The sequence below is a fragment of the Hyaena hyaena genome, unplaced genomic scaffold (genome assembly GCF_003009895.1).
Source record: "Hyaena hyaena isolate Hyena2069 unplaced genomic scaffold, ASM300989v1 scaffold_364, whole genome shotgun sequence".
In the NCBI taxonomy this organism is placed as follows: Eukaryota; Metazoa; Chordata; class Mammalia; order Carnivora; family Hyaenidae; genus Hyaena; species Hyaena hyaena.
In genome coordinates this window covers 1,658,654-1,683,567 of record NW_024080996.1, presented here as the reverse complement: position 1 = coordinate 1,683,567, position 24,914 = coordinate 1,658,654, and the positions used below count along the sequence as shown (strand labels likewise).

The 24,914-nt window shown below is 40.1% G+C and overlaps 2 protein-coding genes across 2 annotated transcripts; both read right to left on the bottom strand.

Moving 5' to 3' along the window:
- Positions 1-1,280: 1,280 nt before the first annotated feature.
- On the bottom strand, positions 1,281-2,285 carry LOC120243976 (olfactory receptor 10S1). The gene has a single exon (XM_039250234.1). It carries the CDS (start codon positions 2,262-2,264, stop codon positions 1,281-1,283), a length of 984 nt encoding a protein of 327 aa, XP_039106165.1. The 5' UTR covers positions 2,265-2,285.
- An 8,603-nt stretch (positions 2,286-10,888) lies between these two features.
- Positions 10,889-11,878, bottom strand: LOC120243997 (olfactory receptor 10G6). Its single transcript, XM_039250269.1, has one exon. The coding sequence runs from the start codon at positions 11,822-11,824 to the stop codon at positions 10,889-10,891; it is 936 nt and encodes a 311-aa protein (XP_039106200.1). The 5' UTR covers positions 11,825-11,878.
- Positions 11,879-24,914: the final 13,036 nt, after the last annotated feature.

The following is a 24,914-nucleotide window of genomic DNA, read 5'->3' as shown; positions in this document are numbered from 1 at the left end:
TGAAGATATCAAAAACCCTGCCAGTTCTTCAGAGATACTTTGAACCTTAGCTAGTATAATAAGCTCTCTTTGACATCTGTAGCCTGCTTGGTAAGAAATAGCAACATTTATTTTGCACCAGGCACTTAACATAGTTATATGATTTAGTTGTTATAAAAGCCTACAAAGTAGTTATTTTTAACATTACTATTTTTTACATCTTTTTAAATTTTTTAAAATTCATTTTTGAGAGACAGAACACTAACAGGGTAAGGGCAGAGAGAAAGGGTGACACAGAATTCAAAGCAGGCTCCAGGCCCTGAGCTGTCAGCACAGAGCCCAAAGTGGGGCTCGAACCCACAAACCGTGAAATCATGACTTGAGCTGAAGGTGGATGTTTAACTGACTGAGCCACCCAGGAGCCCCAACATTCACTATTATTATAAAGTTTGCACAAGATTCTAACTCTACTATTGGTGGGATCAGGATTAGAATACTAGTAGGTCTAAATGACTTCAAAATCCACGTTATTATCCACTTCATTATATACCAATTTGAGTGTGAAATAAAGATGATGACCCTTTCTAGGTGACCTTGAGCAAGTCATTTTTCTCTTTGTAATTGTATTTTCTTATCTTAAAAATGTAGTTTGATCTCTTAAACTAGGTGATACATTTCATTTATTGTTGATTACATATTCATTATCAGGATTCTTAAACAATTTTTTTCAATGTTTATTTATTTTTTAGAGACAGAGACACAGAGCACAAGCAGGAGAGGCAGCGCAGAGAGAGAGGGAGACACAGAATCTGAAGCAGGCTCCAGGCTCTGAGCTGTCAGCACAGAGCCTGAGGGGCTGAAACTCACAAACCATGAGATCATGACCTCAGCCAAAGTCAGATGCTTAACAGATTGAGCCACCCAGGCGCCCCAGTTATCAGTATTCTTTAATATATAATTTTAATATTCTTTAAAATTAATTAAATTAATTTTAATTTAATCACACCATTGCATATGAAATAAAAAAGAATCATTTACTAAAACAAATGAGGATATGTACACCATTTCACATACCTCTGAGCCATGGAACCCAGATCTTGAAGGTTACACAACACCTAAGCAATCTTTCCATTTATAGATGAAGAGTTTGTAAGGAGACATTGATAGATGTTGCTTGGCCAAGGGGAGGGGGCAAAGTTCATGGCTGAGCTGAAACTCAGTTGCACTGTTTTCCACTTGAATGATTTCGCTTCCTCATTTTGCTGTGGGGATAGTCGTTTTCTTGGCAGCCAAATTAGGAGTCACGACATCGGTCGGTCGGGGGATGGACTCCCTGTTGGAGACTCTCGGCTGCCTCTGCCCAGAAGTCTTTGCAGAGCCTGCTTGACCTCCTTGTTCCGCAGAGTGTAAATGAAAGGGTTGAGCATGGGAGTGACGATTGTGTAGAAGACAGCAGGGGCCCCAGCTCCTGCCCCCGCGGAGCGAGGCTGCAGGTAAATGCATACAGGGGGCATGTAGTAGAGGAGAACCACGATGAGGTGGGAGGTGCAGGTGGAGAAGGCACGCTGCCTGCCCCGGGCAGTGCGGATCCGCAGCACCGCCGCGATAATAAAGACGTACGATACGACAATGAGGATCAGGCAACCTGCCGCCACAATGCCGATGTTGGCAAGCATGACAAGCTCATTGATGGTGGTGTCTGCGCAGGCCAGCTTCAGCACGGGGGGTATGTCACAGAAGAAGTAGGCAATGTGGTGAGGACCACAGTAGAGCAGGTGAAAGGTGAGGGAGGTGTGGATTGCAGAGTGCACGGCACCTATGGCCCAAGTGATCCCAGCCAGCCCAGCACACATCCGTCTGTTCATGATCACTGGGTAGTGCAGGGGTTGGCAGATAGCTAGGTAGCGGTCGTAGGCCATGACGGTATATAGAAAGCACTCAGTGCTGGCCAGGAAATGGAAGCAGTAAAGCTGTGTTGCACAGCCCTCAAAGGAGATCACCTTCCCATCCGCAGTCAGGAGGCCTGCCATGACCTTGGGCACTGTCACTGTGGACAAACAGGCATCCAGGAAGGAGAGATGCCCCAGGAAGTGGTACATAGGGGAGCGGAGGTGAGGGTCGGAGCCCACAGTTATGAGAATGAGGAGATTCCCAGTCAACATGATGCTGTAGATGAGGAAGAAGAGGAGAAAGAAGAGGCTAGGATGCTCAGCTGTATACATGAGACCTTCTAGGAAGAAGTGGCTCACCACAGTCTGGTTGGGGTCCCCTGTCTCCATGACCATCTCCTCACACTCGGAGTGCTTACTTATCCCCTTTGCTACAAAAGTGTCCCCAACAGACATAATGAACAGCCATTCCTCCTTCTTGAAATGTCATTAGCCATTGGGCTATGTCAGCCTGGTCTTGCCCCATAAATGAGAGATAGACAGGCTCATTTTGTCCTTTGGACCTGTTCTAGTGTCTTCTTGCTGCTGCATATTTCAATATGAGATTCCCAATCTTTTTGAGGCACATAAAGGACTGTAACAATTATTTAGAGAAGTACGTTCCCTAAATAACACCAATGTTAAGTATGGATTCGCAAATCTTACTCTCGCGGACTGTATCTTTTTCACAAATATTCCAGAACTGAGATGCCCTCACTCTCCTCATTTTCTCCGCCACAGCAGAAGTAGATAAGCAGGATCTTGCTGCCATGTGCCATCAGAGAGTTGTATCCCATCTCTGGGAAGACTTGCCCAGAGTTTAGGTGCTGTTACATCAGCCAGGGGCTCAGTGGTTCCATCCATTCCTCACCCAAAGGGAGTTCTTTGAATTATAGCTACCCACAGCAGTTCTCCAGTGTGTGACAAAGAAGCCCTAGAGAATTGGCTGAATAATTATAAAGACAAATTGTTAAGTACATTTCTTGTTATTCTTGTAAGTCATTTCAGCCTTTTGGGAAATGTTTTCCTGAGCCTTTATTGTTGAGTCTGAATTGAAATCTAAGAGTTTTCTTTGAGTCTTTCCATCCTTTAGCCTCCTAAACCAAATTAGATGTTACTTTACATTAAAATTTTCTTTATTTTTCTTTATTTTTTAAAACATTTTGTTTATTTTTCAGAGAGAAAGAGAGAGAACAAGTGGGGGAGGAACAGGGGGGAGGTGCAGAGGATCCAAAGTGGGCTCTGTGCTGACAGCAGTGAGCCCGATGAGGGGCTTGAACTCATGAACCATGAGATCATGGCCTGAGCTGAAGTCAGACGCTCAACCGATCAAACCACTCATGCACCCCCGAGGATTTTCTTTAAACTCCTGATTTCTATTGTATCTTCAATTTCCATGGACCTAACCCTGCCTGTGCATATTTTACATCTAGATTTCCACAATTATTTTCTGTCCCATGTTCTCAGGTCTGGAATGTAGCAAATGATCTGTATTCGGCTCCTTGGTCAGTCTTCTTACAGCAACATTGTTTAATTTATCTCTCCTCCTCACTGCCTAAGGCATAAAATATATCTGTCTGATATTCAAAATTATCTACACTTGTTTCCACTAGTATCACAAAACCTTTATCCCCTGAATCCCCTGAAGAAACCTCTCTTATCTAGGGATGCTGTTTGCCTCGTCTTCTCTGCAATTTGCCCTAATCTCTCCTTAATCTCCTCACTGAATTCCATTTTTGAACATGTATGAAATTCCTTTAATCTCTCACAAATGTACTCTCTGTGGTGACGTTGGAACATTAATTCCTCTACAAGCCTTTTATGAATATTTTATCTGTCACTGATTTATTCATACCTGAAACCTGGAGTGTTCATGATAATTATGAATAAATACCCACGCACATGGCGCCTCAGACTCCTTTGGTGTTCCATGAGCATAAGTTATGTCATTCTAAGAGCAACACCCCTTCTCTAGTTTCGCATGAACATTTTGGGGATTAAGCAGTGGAAATAGGAAGAAGCCAAGTTTAGTCTGATTTTTATAAACTGAAGTTTAAAACCCTGGTCAGGCAGTTATTAGTTGAAAGAGAGGGATGATGGTACCTAATTTCTCTCTTATTCCAGTTGTCAAATTAAAAATGTGGATATCATTATTTGTGATAATTATTATTTTACTTAGAATGTAGCAGAACACATAACATACGACCTTATATTTCTTCATACTCACTAGTTTATTCAAGGGAGTAATATTTCCCATTATGCTCCTGACAAAAAAAATATATAATTTCTGTTTGAATGAATTCAGTAATGAAGTAATTCCTATTTCACAAGACAGCCCATTCCAATGTTGGGTAGATCAATATATCATAATGTCCTTTATATCAGTGGTAGATAGACATCCCTGATATTTCAACCAACTTAGTTTAGATTTTCTCTCTTCATACTCGCTGAAATAGATATGATTTTTAAGAAAAGATAAACGATAACAAGTGTTACTGAAGGTAGAGAAACTGAAACCTCTATATATTGCTAGTGAAAATGCAAAATGGTATAGCCACATTGGAAAACAGTTTGGCAGTTTCTTAAAAAGTTAAACATGAATTTACCTAATGATCTAGCATTTCCATTTTTAGGAATCTGCACAAGAGAGAGGAAAACTTATGTCCACACAACCATGAATGTTTATGGCAGAAATACTCATAATAGCCAAAGCCTGGAAACAATCATGTTTATTGTTCATTGGTGAATGTATTTAAGAAAAAAAGTATAGTCACACAATGAAATATCACTTAGCAATCAAAAGGAACAAAATACTAATGCAGTTCATAAAATTGGATAGAACTCAAAAACAGTGTGCTAAGCGAGAGAAGCCAGACACAAAGGTCACATATTGTCTGCATCCATTCTGATGAAGTGTCCCGTAAAGACAAGTCTATGAAGAAAGAAAGAATATCAGTGGTTGCCTAGGACCAGGCTGAGACAGGGAATGACTACAAATAGTTAGACGTATCTTTATGAAGTGATGGAAATGTTCTAATATTGGATTATGGTAATAATTTTGTAAATTTACTAACCATCATCGAATTGAATTGAATCAACCAGGTTAATTTCATGGTTGGCAATGTATACTTTAATGAGCTATTACAAAGAAAGAAACCTGAAGAAAGAAAATGTGCTGAATGACACAAAACATGACTTAAATGGAAAGATACTATTTGGTCAAGAATGAGTACAAAAAATATTTAAATTCTTTCTAAAATTTTATTACAGTTCCTTTTGAAATATCACATTTACAGAAAAGTTAAAAAAAATGAACAAGTCAAGGAAATAAAAGGCATAGCACAGGGAATATAGTCAATGGTATTATAATGGTGTTTTGTGGTGACAGGTAAGTGGTAGCTATACTTGGGAGCATAGCATGATGGATAAACTTGTTGAATCACTATGCTGTACACCTAAAACTAATGTAACTATACTCACATAAAAAATAGAATAAAGTTAACATATACTTTGAGCCAACTTCCCCTAATGTTAACATTTTATAAGTTGTTGTAACTTATAAAAGTCAGGCAACTGACACTATCATACTATAAACTCAACTGCAGACTATATTAAAATGCCACCAGTGTTTCATCAATTTCCTTTTCCCACTCAGCACCTAGCACAGGATCCTAGTCTTCTCCAATCTGTTAGTCCTTATTCTTTTTTTAAAGTTTATTTCTTTATTTTCAGAGGTGGGGGGGGCAGAAAGAGAGGAAGAGAGAGAAGCTCAAGCAGGCTCCATACAGTAAGGGCAGAGCCCCACATGGGGCTCGATCTCATGAACACTGAGATCATGACCTGAGCTGAAATCAAGAATTGGATACTTAACTGTCATCTAGCTGCCCCAGTGGCATTTCATTGTGGTTAATGACCTTTACCCTTTGGGTGAGTACTGGTCAATTATCTCAATTATCTCATACAATGTCTCTCAATTTGAGTAGGTATGATGTTTTCTCCTGAGTAGAGAGAACTTATGCATTTTGACAATAATATCACAGAAACGATGTTATATCCTTTGCAGGGTATCATTTCAGGGTATACATGGTGCCAGTATATCTTATTATTGGTTACATTAAATGTCTTGGAGAGTAGATACTTTGATACTAAGCTTAAATTCTATATGTTGTCAAACTTTCACTCACTGATTTTAGCATACATTTGTGTATTTTGCCTGAAAGTATTGCTACTTTGTTGTTTACCTATGGTGTCTTTTTTTAGTGTTTATTTTTGAGAGACAGAGAGATAGAGCATAAATGGGGGAGAGGCAGAGAGAGAGGAAGACACAGAATCTGAAGCAGGCTCCAGGCTCTGTGCTGACAGCTCAGCCAAAGTCCTGAGCTGAGTCCTCATGACCTGAGCCAAAGTCCGAAGCTGAACTGACTGAGCCACCCAGGCAACCCGCCTAATGGTGATTTTTTAAAAAATTCTCCTCTATGTTCTACATTATTTATTGGAATATCTATAAGGAAGAGCTGTTTCTTCTTCTCCCCTTATTTATTTATTCAATTGTTTACATCAGTAGGGACTCATGGATAAATTTTTATATATATAAAAAGAGAGATTAAATATAATCCAATATATTCAAATTGTACTAGCTTTGGCCATTTCGACCTCCTTCAGTTTGTCACCTGTGACTTATTGACATGCTCCATCTATTTCATACACTTCCTTATTTCCCAGCACAAGATATCCTAGGCTCCTCTTGTATTAAGAAAGAAAGAAAGAAAGAAAGAAAGAAAGAAAGAAAGAAAGAAAGAAAGAAAGAAAGAAAGAAAGAAAGAAAGAAAGGAAGGAAGGAAGGAAGGAAGGAAGGAAGGAAGGAAGGAAGGAAGGAAGAAGGAAAACAAGCACAGATATTGGCAAGAATGGTAGAGAAATTGGAACAATCTGGTGGGAATGTAAAATGGTGCAGCCATGATGGAAAAGAGTTTAGAATTTCTTTAAAGAGTTATACAGAGTTACCATATGGCACACTAATTCCACTCCTACTTATATACATGAGAAAATTGAAGGCATGTTCTCATGAAAACTTACATACAAATATTACTGTTCATAATAGCTGAAACATAGGCACAATACAAATGTCCAACTGGTGAATAAACAAAACATGATATATGCATATTATGCAATACTTTTCAGTTGTAGAAAAGAATTAAGTACTGAAATGCTATATACATGAATTGTGACTATGATTAAAATAATGAACTTCCAAAAAGAGCATGACTGTGACTATGAATGAACCTCAAAAGCATGCTAAATGAAAGAAATCAGACACAAAATGAAATGGACAGAGGCAGAAAAGAGATTAGTGAATACCTGAGGCTATGGGTGGGGACAGCGACTCACTGCAAATAGGCATAAAGTGATAGAAATGCTGTAAAATTAGAATGCACACACCTTGTGTAAACTTAAAAAAATGTTTAAAATGGGTGAATTTTCCTTCAATAAATCTGGTTTTAAAAAAGCAAAACACAGCTAGAAATCTTCTGAATGAGGTGGTATCTTGTGTAACCAAGGGATTGTAGGCCATGATCTCCAAGGCACTAAGATACAGTGAAATGAGTAAATGAGTATGTGTTCTTTTTTTTTTAAGTTTATTCATTTATTTTTTGATAGAGAGAGGGAGAGAGCAAGAACAAGTGATGGAGGGGCAGCGAAGGAAGAGAGAGAGAATCTCAAGCAGGCTCCATGCTGTCAACACAGAGCCCAATGCAGGGCTTCAACCCACAAACAATGAGATCATAAGGCAAAGTCAGATGCTTAACCAACTGAGCCACCCGGGTGCCCCAGTATGGGTTCTGGAAAGAGGTAGACTCCTATATAAATCCAGGATCCATGAAAGTGGAGTAGCCTGTCATGAAGTCCCCTGAAATTTCTGGGACATAGTTTCTTCAAATGTAAATGGATAAAAAAAATACTTAAGCCGTAAGGTTTTAGGAGAATTCTAGGTGTGTTATAGCAACTGCTGAATAAGCTGCTCACTAACTGGTCGCTTTTTATAATTCTACATCTCATATTCTATGACTTTACACCCATCTTTGAAATAGCTCTACCATATACCTTTCTATTTTCTCTGTGATGCTATAGTTAATAACCTAAACATTCACACTTCATACAGTTTGATTTCTATGAGTTGGTCACACTAATATCTGTCACACGCCTCTCAATTTTTCCATATGATGCTTTTCCCTTGACCGTTCTTCGTTCTCCACTTAAAAAATAGAGATTCTACCATCTGAAGCACAATTCAAACTTTTCAAAGAAGGTCAGTTTCCTCTCTGTTATCTGAACATTTTCCTTCTGTTTAAACAGCCAATTCCTCTTATTAGTGCTCGATACTTCATTGGGTTATATACGTATCTCCTGAAGGGCCTTGATATGTCTTTTATATTTTAGATACTCAATAATAATAGGCTGGCAAAGACCAACAGACGCTGTCCCTATAGCAGTGATACGAGGAGATTCAGAGGGAAAAAGTGAGCTTTGGAGCCCACAGTCATTAGAACGAGAGATTCTCAAAGTGATTCTGGATGTGGTACTCAGGACGAAGTGATTTAACCTCTCACTTAGCATAGCTGGTTAATTGCCCACCCCACCCCACTTTTTTTTTTTTATCTGAGTCCAATTTTTGCATTTTAATGGTCTCTTTTTCTAAGAGGTCATCTCCAAGTGCAATTCTCCTCATGAAACATTTAAAGGCATATAATATTACTCTGAAGATCCTCAGAAGTCACTGATTTTGTTATTGCCTACTTTCTTTCTCTGAGTCTTTCAGTAGGGAAATTGCTCACTGCATTAGGCACATGGGGTATATGTAATGTCCTGTCTGAGTAAATACATTATCTTCAAGAGAGCTGGGAAAATCCTACTGAAGGTTTGCAAAACTTGATTTCTCCCAGACTTTCCCTATCCTGCTTTTTAAAAGGTTTTCAGAGCTGCAGAAGTTGATGGGCGAGGCCTTATTTTGAGGAGGTGTGGAAAAGTTTATTATCCTTGTATAAACTATTGCCTGGAGTCCACATTTTATTACATTGGTAGGAACACAATAGTCCCATCTTCCACACATCCAGAGGCAGCTTTTTGTAGTCCGAGCTCTATTCCAAAGCTTCGGATTGTGTGTTCACTGAATAATCAGAAAGACCAATTCCTGTGGTTTATGGCATGCTTTTCCATGGATTTTGTCTCCTTAAGTTTTTAGGAATTATCTTCCGGCATACACCCTTTCCAGCCTTTTCAAGGGATCAAGCTCAACATCAAAGTTCTGTTTGAATTTTTCTATCTTTTTCATTTCAATCTAACTAGCCTTCAGTTCTGAAATGTAGCTCCATTTGTATCTGTATCGTTTTATTAATTAAAAAAAATTTTAACTGAAAGAAAGAGAGAGGGACAGAGTGTGAGCATCGATATTGTGAAATAAGATCAAGTACATGTAAGATTTTAATCTATTTAAAGGGTAACAGGGGCACCAGTGCGGCTCAGTCGGTTAAGTGTTAGATTTTAGCTCAGGTCATGATCCCGTGGTCTGTGAGTTCGAGTCCTGTATTATGCTCTGGGCTGTTATAACAGCCAGAGCCTGCTGGTGATTCTGTGTCTTCCTCTCGCTCTCTGCCCTTCCCCTGCTTGCACTCTGTCTCTTTCTCTCTTTCAAAAATTAAATAAACGTTAAAAAAAATTTTAAGATAGCATATTTTTTTAAAGATTTTTAAAATGTTTATTCATTTTGAGAGAGAGACAGAGACAGAGAGACAGAGAGAGAGAGAGAGAGAGAGAGAGAGAACAAGCAGGGTAGGGCAGAGAGAGGGGGACACAAAATCTGAAGCAAGCTCCAGGCTCCCAGCTGTCAGCAAAGAGCCTGATGCAGGGTTTAAACCTGCAAACCGTGAGATCATCACCTGAGCTGAAGTTGGTTGCTTAACCAGCTGAGTCATCCAGGAGCCCCTAAAATGTAGCATATTAAGCATGCATGTGTTACAAATATTTAATAAGGCTAATGTGACAATAATAGTCATTTGGGAAATGAAAGTTAACAAAATTTTACAATTTGCTTCTTTCCCTAATATAAAATTCTAGTTGGATCAATTATTTAAGTTTCAAAATATGAAGCCAGTGGGGTGCTTGGCTAGCTCAGTCGGTACAGCATGTGACTCTTGATCTCAGGGTCACGAGTTTAAGCCCCACGTTGGGCATGGAGCTTACTTAAAAAAAAGCCAGAGTGCTGTTTCAATTTTAAAATATGAACCCAAATTTAGAAGGAAGACAAAACATACTCAATATTCAAACTCTAAACAGTAGTATGTTCTTAAGTAGGTTGCTATTTAAAAAAATTTAGTGTTTATTTCTGAGAGACAGACACAGAGTGCAAGTGGGAAAGTGGCAGAGAGAGAGGGAGACAGAGAATCTGAAGCAAGTTCCATGATCTGAGTTGTCAGCACAGAGCCCAACATGGGGCTTGAACCCATACACTATGAGACCATGACCTGAGCTAAAGTTGGAAGCTGAACCGACTGAACCACCCAGGCACCCCCTTTGTTACCATTTTCAACATTGGAGAAACATTCACATTTTGCATGATGGTTATTTGTAACATGTCAAAAGCAATATGGGTATCCGCCCAAGGATTAGAAGCAATAATAAACATGTGGGTTGATGCCACAGAGAAACAGAATTTCTTGATGGATATTTTACTTATCTTGGATCTTTTCTGCAAGCTGCCATCCTTGCTGAGTTGCTTTGTCTGATCCCCATTGGAATTGAAAGAAGAAATATAGAACGATCATGTCTGAAAGCAGGAAATTTCCAGAGTTTCCACCTCTGCACCTAGGAGTTTCTACTCTGTGCCTGGGTCCTTCTTTCCCCTCTACCTTAAAATCTCCCCATGTATGGGTGTCCCAATGGGTGCCCTAAATTTTAGTGTCTTCGGCATGTCTGCAATGCCTAAGTCAATGAGGCTGTGCATCCTTGCGACCTCCCAGCCTCCACAATGCTGCCTTCATCTCTTTGTTGCGGAGTGTGTAAATGATGGGGTTAAGCAAGGGGGTGATGACGGTGTAGAACACAGCAACCACTCCATCCAGGGGTTCCTGAGAGCCGGGACGAAGGTAAATGAAGGTGCAGGGCACATAGTAAACAATGACAACAGTGAGGTGGGCCGCACAGGTGGAGAAGGCGTTGCGGCGTCCATCGACGGACTGGATTCGCAAGATGGCAGTCATTATATAACCATAGGAAGTGAGGATAAGCACGAAGCAGGTAAGGGCCAAAAACCCAATGTCCACAAAGGTGACCAGCTCATTGATGGTGGTGTCAGCACAGGCTAGACGCAGCATGGCAGGAATGTCACAGAAGAAGTAGTCTACCCGGTTGGGGCCACAGAAGGGCAGCCGGAATATGAAGCTTGTTTGGAAAAGTGAGTGGAGGGTGCCTCCCAGCCAGGTGCCCAAAGCCAGGTAGTTGCAGACGTTATGGGTCATGATGGTGGCATAATGTAAAGGCTTACAAATGGCCAAGAAGCGGTCATAAGCCATGAGCGTGTAAAGGAAGCATTCAGTACAGCCCAGGAAATGGAAAGAAAAAAGTTGGATTACACAGCCTCCAAAGGAGATAACCCTGCTATCCAAGACAAAGCCAGCTAGCATCTTGGGGACAATGGCAGAGGAGATGGTCATATCCAAGAAGGAGAGATGACACAGGAACCAGTACATAGGGCGGTGGACCTGGGGGTCCACCAAGACGGTGAGGATGATGAGCCCATTGCCAGAGACAGTAAGGGCATAGATGACCAGGAAAGCCAGGAAGAGTGGCACCCCCAGCTGTGGTGGGTGGTGCAGGCCCACCAAAATGAAGTAAGACACAGAGGTCTGGTTTCCACTGTGCATTTCCTTGCTGTTCACATCTGCTGGAAGAAGTAGCAGAAAGGAGAGCTCAAGGCCCTTTAGATTCTCTGGGTATGGAACATATATCCTGTGTTGTTCCCGGACATGGACAGAAAGAGGTCACAGAGAGATCATGCCCTAGTTCTTGTTCCTAATCATTCCACTGCCCCACACCCAACCACCCCTCATGCCCACCTACCTGGCCAACCTTTGATTTTGGGATTCTGCTTGATTCCATGGTGTAACTCTTTTGTCCAAGTTTAAAGCCTATGTAACAGATTATATATATGCAATTCAGGAGAGTGAAGGAAGGAAAGACCATACACAGAGCTTCTCATGCAAGGAAGCAATCCAGTCATATAAAACCTAAATCAATCCGTAAGAAATGGCTATTCCATTGTTTCCTTTCACTTTGATCTCTGCTTTGTATACCAGAGAGGTCAATAACAGCTTATTTATTTTTTAACAACAGTTGCTAACGTAGGTGTGCACAATAAAAATCAGCATAGATTTTTAAACATGCATTATATGGGCTATACATCGAATGGCATTATAGCTGGAAATAACTACTTTTAATAAACTGTGCCTCAAAAATACACATGCTATTTTCAAATCTTTCAGGATAGTGAAGAAATATAAAATCTCAACCAAAGGGCACCTGTTGTTATCTGGATAAGTGCAGCCCATCTGTCAATCTACCCACCCATCCATCCATCCATTTGTCCATTCACTAAAGAAGCATGAATTGTATCATAAGAGCATGGCCTCAGAGGTCAGAGCAGAGTTAAAAATCCTAGCTCTTCCATGTATCCTCCTTGGTAAACTTGGAAAAGCCATTTCCCCTTTCCATGCCTAATTGTACAGTAGGGACAATCATAGCGTCCACTTCACGGGATTATTGTAAGGATTAAATAAATTCACATAATCCGCAGCAGCACTTAGTCAGCATTAGCTGTTATTTTCCATCAACTATGTGGTGTGATTATCCTGATGAGGCAAATTCAGTCATTACCTTTGTGCCTCACGTCTGCAGGGAATCTGTCATTTCCTGTGAGTTGTCCCACAGCACATCTGAGTCCCCAGATTTGAAGCAGCATTACAAAGAGCCTCTTGTCCCAGGACTATTGATAACTGGCACCAGCCACATGAAAGGGAGAGATCAGGGACATGGCCAGAGCTCTCCCAGACACTGAGGGCTCATGTGAGGAGATTTTTCCTAATGCCACCTTCCTTCCACCCAGTTTTGCTTTTACAGTCTGTTTACCCAGTGGAGACAAGCATCCAAAATGGCGCGTGGCCTTCCTGAGGACTCAGGGCCCTCCCAGAATCACTCAGAAGGCTTCAGGGGAAGTGGCATGAAATTTTATTTCTAGCTGGACAGGGCAAAAGATGAAACATTATAGCTATGGCTGCCATCTGGCTATTCCTTTTGTGGTGTATCCATAAACTTATTCCTCCCGATCTTCCTCAGTACCACAGAGGCTGCTCTTATCAGTGAAAACAGGCCTTCTGGAGACTAAACAGTGTCCTGGTCATGAAACTTTTCCTTGTGAAACCTAGAAGAGTCCAGGGAAAACTGAGGCAGGTGGTCACTCTAAGGAAGGGTCTAACCACATAGAAACTAAATAATCACGGGGCGCCTGGGTGGCTCAGTTGGTTGAGTGTCCAACCAGGGCTCAGGTCATGATCTCATGGGCTTTGAGTTCTAGCCCCGCGTTGGGCTCTGTGCTGACTGCTAGCTCAGAGCCTGGAGCCTGGAGCCTGTCTTCAGATTCTGTGTCTCCCTCTTTCTCTGCCCCTCATTTGCTTGTGCTCTGTCTCTCTCTGCTTCTCAAAAATAAATAAAGATTAAAAACAAATTTTTAAGAAACTAAATAATTGTTCACCATAGAGTTACAGAATCTATTCTGAAAGAATTTCAGAGAAAATTCGGAGAGATTTCCTAGACACGAAAGAATTGCTTTCTTGATTACCAGCCTTAATTAACACCACAGTCGTCAAGGGGAAAGTGCAAAATTACTGGCATGCCTATAGAACAAGGAACTAGGAACTTTATAATACGAGTTTACTTATCTCTCTCCCTAGCCTCCTCTCTGTGCTCCATCCTACAAATGTGTGCTTTCACCAGACATTCTTTCCTGTTTCCTTATACAACAGCCCCTTTAATCTAGGATGGTTTTGTTCTCCTGATGTCTAAAAATTTTCCACTAACCTTTCAAGATCTCATTCATTTGTGATCGACTAAATAAAGCCTTTTCTCCCTTTCCCCCAAACGGTCACCCATTCTTTTCATCCTCCTCATTCCTTCACGTGTCTATAGTCTCATGTAGCATGCTACAATTCACCCTCTGGGTGCCCGATTTCCCCCATTAGACTGTGAGCTCCAAAAGAACTTAGTCTCATTTGCTTTTCATCCTGTATTTGTGTCATATCTAGCGCTGGAAGACTCTTAAATATTATCAAATAAATGCATCGCCTTCTGTCTGGATGTCCCTGTTACCTCGGCACTGAATGCAGGATAGTATCAGTTACGTCTTACATCTAGCTCCTGGAATCATAAGAATTCCAATACTGAGACTGTCACTGCTTACAAGTTACATCGCTTCGAACAAAATCTTTTAATATTCCTAGTTTTAATTTTTCCTTAAAAGAGAGAGAGCAAGAGAGATCGAGAGCGAGAGTGACAGCGAGAGAGATAAGAGTTAGTTTAGATTCCCACCCCAAACAAGGAACTGCAATCTCTCCTGCATCCATATCAACTCACCGTTTAAATTTAGTTTTTAAATTTGGTTCTTACACAGAGAAGATCAACTCTCCTGCTAGCCTCAATTCTCTTCTGTACTGTACTTTTAAAAAAATTATTGTCTCTCTGTTTCCCTGCCATTTCCATCTTCATTCATTTTTATAATTTCTTGTTCTCTTAACACAAATAATTTCTCCCCTGGGAAAACCAAAAAGTACCCTCCTTTACCTATTAGAAACTAAAAGTGTAGCAGTTATGTTGTATATACAATTTAGTCAGGATCACATGATATTATCAACATATTATATATTCATCTATGTGACCAGGGAGAAAAGTAGTCTACACAAGCAGGGTTGGGGAAAGGGACATCAGTACCCATATGCCAGCTTTCTCTGGCCATTTGAAACCCGGTATGAGTTGAACTAGGCTTTAGGTAGACCCTGAAACTCATCTGGGTCAGAAAACTGAGAGGTGAACTGGTCTTTGGTGAGCAGAGTATAAAGGTCTTTCCCTCCCTACCGTGTATTTGCAAAGTACATGCTGTTAGGAGATCTTGGCTGTCTTCTGTTTTCCCCAAACCTCTCACATACTTTTAATAAATGTGTATGTCAGAAAAATTTCCATTACTATACCGCTGCCTCCCTTCTGGAGTCTTCTCTGCTGATGGCCACCTCTTGGCTGTGAATCTGCTATGAGGCCATGGCCAGTCGATTGCTTCAGCTTCTTCTTGCTCTTTGCTGTTTCCTGGGAAGCACCTTTTTGAGCTGGACAGATTCCCTGGGCTCTTCTGACATACCCTGCTTGATCTTGTCACTGTGTTTTTCTGTATAGTTCTCTGGGCTCATCCCTCCTCTTTGTAACCTTTTTTAAAGTGTTGGCAGCAATGTCCCTGGGCTCTGATCTCTGGAGTCTAGACTTTCTGTCAAGCAGCTTCTTCCTTCCTTCTTGTAGTCCCCATTGGGTAGGAGCTAGGGCTGACATCACTTCTGCTTCAGCCTTCAGGGGCAATTAACTTGCATGAAAATAAGTTGCGGTGGGCTTTGTTAAGAGCAAAATGTTTGCTAAGTCTCTTCCAGGAAGTTTACCTAGTAGTGTCTCTGTAGCTTGCTTGGGATTCTGCTAAGAGCATATAATTGATCCAGAGTCAGGAAGGATCACTCCTATTTCTCACCTGTAAATTGGAGATAACGTTGCCTAATCTGTTTATCCCATAAAGATGTGGGGATGGAATTTGAAAGAACTTTAAAGCCAAAGATGTTACATGAATGTCATATGTTAATTACTTACAAGTGCCCTTTGAATTTCACTCACTTAAAAGAGTACATTCCTAGGACAGGCAACACTGTTTCAGGCAGAAATGTCTTGATCATCCAATATGCAAATAACCTAGATGGAGTATAAAACTTTGAAAATCTCTTAAAAGTCAAACACACTTAGATTAGACCAGGAAGGCCTTTTAGAGAAATTATCTAGAGGACATCACCATTTACACTTGAAAAAACTGAATTCCAAAGAGAATAAGGACTTTTTCCATTTTTAAATCTTTATTTATTTTTGAGACAGAGAAAGAGAGAGTGCAAACGGGGGAAAGAACACAGAGAGAAAGGGAGACACAGAATCCAAAGCAGGTTCCAGGCTCTGAGCTGTCATCACAGAGCCTAACACGGGGCTCAAACTCATGAACCCGTGAGATCATGACCTGAGCCAAAGTCAGATGCTTAACTGACTGGGCCACCCAGGTGCCCTGAATAAGGACTTTTTTTAAAGGTGAGGTTGTACTGTGTAGGTAGTAGATAAAATCCCCTACAAGTCTAGGTAGATCTATGATAAAGAATTCCCCATGGATGAGAATAGAGGAACTTGTAGTTCTGGAATAGTGCTAGGCAAACTGTAGATCAATAAATATCTGTTGAAAAGGTTTTTTGTTTTTTAGTGCGCTTTAACTATTTACTTTGAACCATGGTTGGTGTGCAAGTTTTAAGTACCATGTTGTGAGACACCGCTTTGCAGTTGGTCTATTTTTGCCTGGGGCATTATCCATTTTAAAAATTACATAAAATCAGGGCACCTGGGTGGCTCAGTCGGTTAAGGGTCCGACCTCGGCTCAGGTCATGATCTCACAGTTCATGGGTTTGAGCCCCGCATCGGGCTCTGTGCTGACTGCCAGCTCAGAGCCTGGAGCCTGTTTCAGATTCTGTGTTTCCCTCTCTCTCTGACCCTCCCCTGCTCACACTGTCTCTCTCTCTCAGAAATAAATAAAACATTAAAAAATAAAAAGGGAATACTTTATTGTGAATTGGGGCATATGTTCCAAATTCTAATGTGGTTTCTTGGCCTTAGAATGTCAGGAAAGATCTTTTATCTATATTAGGGAGCCTAAGTGTTTCCACTCCACAGCTCCCTTTGTTTCACAACTGATTTTCTTTAGGGATGGGTCCATGGAAGTTCTTTGACGGGGGAGGGGTGTAAATAACAACTTATCGGGACAGTCTAAGATGTTGGAATCTGCATATTTTCTTTTTTTTTTAATAATTGTCTTAAAGTTTATTTTTATTTATTTTGAGCAAGAGAGAGAGAGCAACTTATGGGGACAGTCTAAGACGTTGGAATCTGCATATTTTCTTTCTTTTTTAAAAATAATTGTTTTAAAGTTTATTTTTATTTATTTTGAGAAAGAGATAGAGAGCCAGCAGGGAAGGGGCACAGTGAGAGGGAGACAGAATCCCAAACAGGCTCCATACCATCAGCACACAGACCGATGTGGGGCTTGAACTCAGGCACCATGAGATCATGACCTAAGCCGAAATCAAGAGTTGGACGCTTAAAGGACTGAGCCACCCAGGCACCTCTGTCCTGAAATTTCTGTTATTCCTTTCCTTCATCTTCTTTTGTAAGCTTGTCAAATATGTGTTCATTCCTATTTTGAACTTCGTTTAAATGGAATTACCCAGCAGTATTCTTACCTAAAAATTATGTTTTTGAGACTCACTGATTTTCATGACTGTACTTTATTTACCTTTTTTTCATACTTCTGTGGTATTTCTTTTATGAACAAAGCACATTTTTCTTCTCTCTCTCCATTCACACTGTTCTCTTTCCAAATAGCACTTGAGTTGTGAATATATATATATTTGCTACATGTAAGCAGAGTTGTTTATATAATAGGAAACAATTATGTGCAAATCTATGTCCCTGGAGAGGGACTCCTGGGCCACCCAGTATACAGATCTGTAACTATATCGAAGATCTAGTGTTCATACCTACATTCATGTTAACTAGGAGAGGAAGAGAGCTCTTATGGTCCACAGCCTTGCTAGTACTTGGTATATACACAGGTGACACATTTTTTTAAATGTTTATTTATTTTTGAGAGGCGGGGAGGGGTAGAGAGAGGGGAGACAGGGCGTCTGAAGCAGGCTTTGTGCTGACATCAGTGAGCCCAATGTGGTGCTTGAACTCATGAACCATGAGATCATGACCTGAGTGGAAGCCAGAGGCTTAACTGACTGAGCCACCCAGGTGCCCCGACAGTTGACACATTTTAAAATCTAACCTTGAAAGTATGAAATTATATGTTATTGTAGTTTTAATATGCATTTCCGTGATTACTAAAGAGGTCGAGCATGCTTTCTTGTTTTTTTCCAACCTTTCTTATTTTCCTTTTTTTAGTAGCTCAGAGGCTACTATGTCGGTTAACTGTATTGCTAACATTATGCTAATAGGAGCTGGCAAGTGGGAAAAGAAGATAAAACCTAAATGCCCTGCAAATTTTCTGTAAAGTCTATGTGGCTTTTGTCTATTATATTTATTTGCATTTATTTTTACTTCTTGATGCATATATTTTTCTATATTACAACTACTAATACTTTTTATTTTCTCTTTAGTTTATGTGTAGTATTTTCTCTTCATACATAACTTACTCTTTCTCTGTCTTTAGGATGCTTTTGATAATTCAACCATATCAAAATTAACAATTTTTACTTGATTCTTTTTGTGTCTTTTTTTAAGTGTTTATCTAAATTTCAGTTAGTTAGCATACAGTATAATATTGGTTTCAGATGTACAATTTAGTGATTCAGCACTTATATACAACACATTGTGCTTATGACAAGCACACTTCTTAATCGCTATCATGTTACAATCCAGCAGTTTCATTGCTAGGTGTTTATCCAAGCAATACAAAAAATACTAATTTGAGGGGAAACATCCACACTGATGTTTATAGCAGCATTATCTACAACAGCCAAATTACAGAAAGAGTCCAAATGTCCATCAACTGATGGATGGAAAAAGAAGAGGTAGTCTCTCTCTCTCTCTCTCTGTATATATATGTGTATACACATATATATACATACTCTCTCTCTGTATATATGTGTATATGTATACACTTTACCAAAGTGGCACAATGCTAATCGTAATTCTATGCATCATGCTCTCCCTCCTCATTGAAAATGTCCCATGCAAAAAAAATTCTATGCATCATGCTCTCCCTCCTCATTGAAAATGTCCCATGCAAAAAAAAAAAAAAGTCCCATGCAAGTCCCTCAGAGTTAACTGGTGGGGTTGTATTCCATCTTTTAGTAGCTGCTTAATGTTTCATGATGTAGCACTCTCATGATTTATCCCCTTTAAGGAAATTCTCTTGATTTTCAATTGTGTCACCATTACAAACCATGTACCAACACACATATTTGAATACAGACCCTTATATACTGGCGCTTTTATAATCACAATAGATTCCTGGAGTGGAATTACTGGAATTAACATTGTATATACTCTTAAATTCAATAACTACTGTCGTATCACTTTCCTAACGAAGATGCTGTAATTATACAGATTTGTGCCAACTTTATGTGTGATGAAGCTATTTCCTCCATCCAAGCCAGCAGTAGATGTTGACATTAGTAACTTGAATTTGTTCTCTTAATTTGTAAAAGTTAAGACAAGCCAGTAAGAAAAAGACTGTTACCTTAAAATGGATAAATAAAGTTCAAGAAAAGCTAATTTACAAAAGAAGATACACTTCACTATACTCTGTTTCCATGTGCTTAGAGTGACAATAAAAGTTATGACAGCAATGGTATCTATTAGTTATACAACTGGGAAACAGTCATGTATCCTTAGGGTATTTCCCTGGCAAAGTCACTCTAAAACTCGAAACAATAAAAAAAAAGTTTAGAAATTGATATGTTTTAAACGCACGCCAGAAAGATTGTGGAAGAGAGAGCTGCATTGAGATGGAGAGCGTAGGGACAGGTGGTGACCATTTATGGATTCTGGACAGTTTCAAGTTGAGAGTCAGCAACTGTGTGTTTATCTGTATCACCGTTGAGGGAAAAAGTAACTGGGTGCTCCTTCTTTCCTCTTAGGTATAAATACTAGTTTTAGAAAGATATGAACTCAGGGCACCTGGGAGGCTCAGCCGGTTGGATGTCAGCCTTTGGCTCCGGTCATGATCTTGCATTTTGTGAATTCAAGCCCCGCATTGCTGACAGCTCAGAGCCTGGAGCCCGCTTCAGATTCTGTGTCTCCCTCTCTGCCCCTCTCCTGCTCATGCTCTGTCTGTCTCTCTCTCTCAAAAATAAATAAAAACATTAAAAAAATAAAAGAAAGACATGAACTCATCTCAGGAGGTTTCAAAAAGCAAACACAGTGGTAAATATATGCACAATTATTAAAAAACCTTTAATTAGTTTTTTGTTGTTGTTGTATTCTGCTCATCAAGGGAACCTGAAGACCCAAGAGGAGTCCCCTCCCCTGAGACACCAAATCTAGTTATGTCCCTACCCTTCTAGCCCCTACCCTTGTTAGTTTCCATCCCTGTGCTTGAACCAGTTGGGTCCTTGGATAGAAATGAGCCACTCTTTCTCACCAAGGAATCACAGGTATTGTCTGTTCTTTAAGTAATACCTTACAAACCACTCTCTCGACATAGATAGTGAAAAACTTGAAGAAAAAACACAGATGAGTTTTGTACTAAAATGAATCATGTACTGCAGGTGAGGTTTTTAAAAAAAATTTTAATGTTTATTTATTAAGACAGAAACACAGCACGAGTGGGGGAGGGGCAGAGAGAGAGGGCTACACAGAATCTGAAGCAGTCTCCAGGCTCTGAGCTGTCAGCACAGAGCCCGACACGGGGCTTGAACCCATGAACCGTGAGATCACAACCTGAGCCAACGTCAGACGCTCATCCGACTGAGCCACCCAGGCACCCCAGTAAGTTCTTAAAAAGGTAAATTTCTCTTAGACTCCCTGCTTTCCGTTGTGAATTTCCACTGAGAAATAGATGCTTGAGGATTGTTAGACATCCTTCTACATTGGGTTATCAAGTCTCACTTTGTCACAGTTTCTGTCTATGTCTCTCTGTCTCTCTGTTTCCCCTTTCCCTGTTTGTCTGTCTCTATAAATACACACACACACACACACACACACACACACAAACACACACACAATTATTAATTAGAGGCTTACAAGTAGGAGCCAAGTTGCTGCAGCATGGACAAACAAGTCAATATTGACACCTTTAATCGACAGTCACACCTTAAATCGCAGGCTACTGATGCAGGTCACCTGATGAAAAGGTTCATATTTCATCGAATCTCAATGTGGAGTTCCCCAGGTTATGGGATCCCACTGGTAAAGTAGAGGTTTCAGATATATCAGTACCATTTTTTGAATTCTGATATCCGTGTAGATAACCATGGTAATTCTGTCCCTGTTATTTATTCTCTTATTTGAAAAATATATTTCCAAATTTGTTTTGTGTGTATAGTTGACACACGCTGTTACACTGTTTTCAGGTGTACAACATCATGATTCAGCTTCTCTATATTTTGTGCTACGTTCACAAGTGCAGCTACCACCTGTCACCAAACAACGGTATTACAATACCATCAACCGTGTTTCCTGTGCTGTGCCTTTTCTTCCCGAGACGTATTCATTCCATACCTGGAAGACTGAACCTCCTTTCCACTTCCTGTCATCCATGAAAATTATAGCTTTGATGTAGCTTAAGCCACATTGTCTAGACACAGGATACATTTCGTCTAAGCTTTGCTGAGAACAGAGATCCTGGCTTCTTCCTTATGGTAGGGCCAGCTTCACAGTCTTTTAAACAATGTTTATTTATTTATTTTTAATTTTTTTAAATGTTTATTTTTGAGAGAGAAAGAGAGACAGAGTGTGAGAGGAAGAGGGGCAGGGAGAGAGGGAGATGTAGAATTTGAAACAGCCTTCAGAACTTTGATCTGTCAGCACAAAGCCCAACGCGGGGCTTGAACCCACAACTGTGAGATCACGATCACCGACAAAGTTGGACAGTTAATCGACTGAGCCACCCAGGCACCCCCTGTTTATTTATTTTTGAGAGAAGGAGAGAGAGAGAGCAGGGAAGGGGCAGAGAGAGAGGGAGACAGAGAATCTAAAGCAGGCTCCAAGCTGGCAACACAGAGTCTCATGTGAGGCTTAAACTCACCAACCATGAGACCATACATGAGCTTAACTGACTGAGCCACCTAGGTGTCCCTCATAGTCTTTTCTGAAGAATGATTGATAACAATCCTAAACTCAACACTAGTTTGGATTAAATAAAAAATATCATTTATGCCTGACAGAGGCAGAATCCCAACTTTTCTTGACATCAAGCTGACATAGGTTGAACCCATAACCGTAAGTTCGAGTTCATCTTTTCCTCTGGTTTGGTTCTGTTCTTCCTGTCTCAGGTAGTAATTCTTAAATAAGAATCACACACCTGATGGAGATGTCTTCTTTTATAAGGGTATTGCCTGAATTTATGGGTTTGAGAAGTGGAAGATGGAGGGATATTATCTCTAACAAAGCTGAATTAGAAACTATCTGGATATTTAGGATAGAAGGATATATGTTAGAAAACTGCTGGGGGCAAAAGACATGAAGAGACACTTTTCCAAAGAACACGTCCAGATGGCTAACAGACAAATGAAAAGATGCTCAGCATCATTCGTCATCAGAGAAATACAAAGCAAAACCACAGTGAGCTACCACCTCATACCTGTCAGAGTGGCTAAACTGAACAACTCAGGGAACAACAGACGTTGATGAGAATGCGGAGAAAGGGAAACATTTTTGCACTGTTCATGTGTGGATGCAAACTAGCGCAGCCACTCTGGAGCACAGTATGGAGGTCCTCAAAAAGTTAAAACTACCCAATGACCCAGCAATTTATCCAAAGGATACAAAAATGCTGATTTGAAGGAGGATGTGTATCCCAAAGTTTAAAGCAGCACCATCAACAATAATTAAATTATGGAAAAAGTCTAAATGTCCATCGACTGATGAATGAATTAAGAAGATGTGGTGCATATATACAATAGAATATTACTAGGCGATCAAAAACAATGAAATGTTGCCCCTTGCAACAATGTGGATGGAACCAGAGTGTATTATGCTAAGAGAAATAAGTCAGAGAAAGACAAATATCATATGATTTAACTCATATGTGGAATTTAAGAAAAAAAATAGATGAACATAGGAGAAGGGAAGGAAAAATAAGATAAAAATAGAGAGGGAGGCAAACCATAAGAAACTTTTAAATAGAAAGAACAAACTAAAGAATGGAGAGAAGTGGGTGGGGATCGGCTAAATGGATGATGGACATTAAGGAGGCCACTTGCTGGGATGAGCACTGGGTGTTATATGGAAGTGATGAATCACTAAATTCTACTCTTGAAACCATTGTTGCACTATATGTTAACTAACTTGGACTTAAATTTAAAAAAAAAGAAAAAGAAAAAAGAAAACTGACAGTGGATTGTGTGTGGGAGAACACATATGAATTTTATGTTCTAGAGACTCATAAAGGATAGCCCAGTGTAAGAGACGTGTGGAGCTCACAGTGTACAAGGCTTGGTATTTTCTGGATCATCTGGAAGATTGCAGGGACGTTCACATCATGGAGTTGAGTGTCTCAACCTTCTCTGAGGAAAGTCACTTTATAAGCAGGTGGTGATAGTAGTGACACACTCGCCCCAATACCAGTGATGAAATCTTCCTCAAAGATCTAGTTTGGAAGTTGAGAAATGTCTACAGTAGAAAAAGAATTTATTCTCCCTCTTATTCCCCCCTCTCAATAGATAGATAGATAGATAGGTAGGTAGATAGGTAGATAGATAGGTAGATAGGTAGATAGGTAGATAGGTAGATAGGTAGATAGATAGATAGATAGATAGATAGATAGATAGATGATATAGATAGATGATAGATAGATAGATAGATAGATAGATAGATAGATAGATGATAGATAGATAGATAGATAGATAGATAGATAGATAGATAGATAGAGATAGGTAATTCTGCATTGCAAGGCAACAATTGCATATGATTCATTATCATTTTTTGAGCAGGTATTAAGTGCCAGACACTTTACTAATGACTTCACATCTATCATCTTATTTTATACTTATAATTTCTCAGATGGGATTACTACTGCCAGATTACATATAAGGATCCCAGAGATTTATTCAGGTTGTACCAAATGTAGACTTTTGAAGTGTGTACTGCTATCAACATTAAATTCTTGGTTCTTTAAGTTTCCCCATGAGCTCCGGAGAGGAAATAGAATTCTAAAAGCCTCCCCAGGTTTCTGTCCCCTGTGTACACTCCCTGCTAAATCACCTCCCCTTGAGTGTAGGTGAGACCCAAGGCCGTGATGGTATATGATTCTTGATGCATTCTGTTACCTCACACTTTGGTCATGGCAAACTCGAGAGAAATTCTCCTACTGGCTTTGAAGAGGTAAGCTGTCGGGTGGCTATCAGATGGCCAGGTGGTTAGGACTTGAGGTGGGGCTCGAAGGCTGGGAGTGACGATCCCTGCTAACAGCCAGCAAGAAAGGCAGAGACCTCAGCCATTAAGCTGCAAGGAACAGAATTCTGCCAACAACTCCATTAAGCTTGGAGCCTCACATGAGATTCCAGACTCAACTGACATCTTGATTTCAACCTTGAGCAGAACACCCCCCTCACCTGACTGAAACACTGTAAGAAGGGACATTTGCATTGTTTTGTGTTGCTAAGTATGTGGTCATTTAAGATACATAAATAGAGATGCATACAATGAGTTTCTCTGACTTTCTACTGCATATTGTATCTGTGTGCACCTGCTTTTGTGTGTGTGTGGGGGAAGAGGATGATGATGGATCATTCTATCATTTTTATTGAATAAGTTTTGTAACAAGCAAAGTTGAGGTTAACTTTAGAATTATCTACTATGGATGTTGCAGCTGCCACATGAAAATGGGTTTTCAGTTTTCAATTAAATGCTGGGTGCTCTCTCTGTATTCCTTAGGGAGAGACATCAAAGGCGTGGAAA

Bases quoted from the DNA above. Each gene is read 5' to 3' on its own strand.
- LOC120243997 (XM_039250269.1), bottom strand. From the start codon at position 11,824: ATGCACAGTGGAAACCAGACCTCTGTGTCTTACTTCATTTTGGTGGGC.
- LOC120243976 (XM_039250234.1), bottom strand. From the start codon at position 2,264: ATGGTCATGGAGACAGGGGACCCCAACCAGACTGTGGTGAGCCACTTC.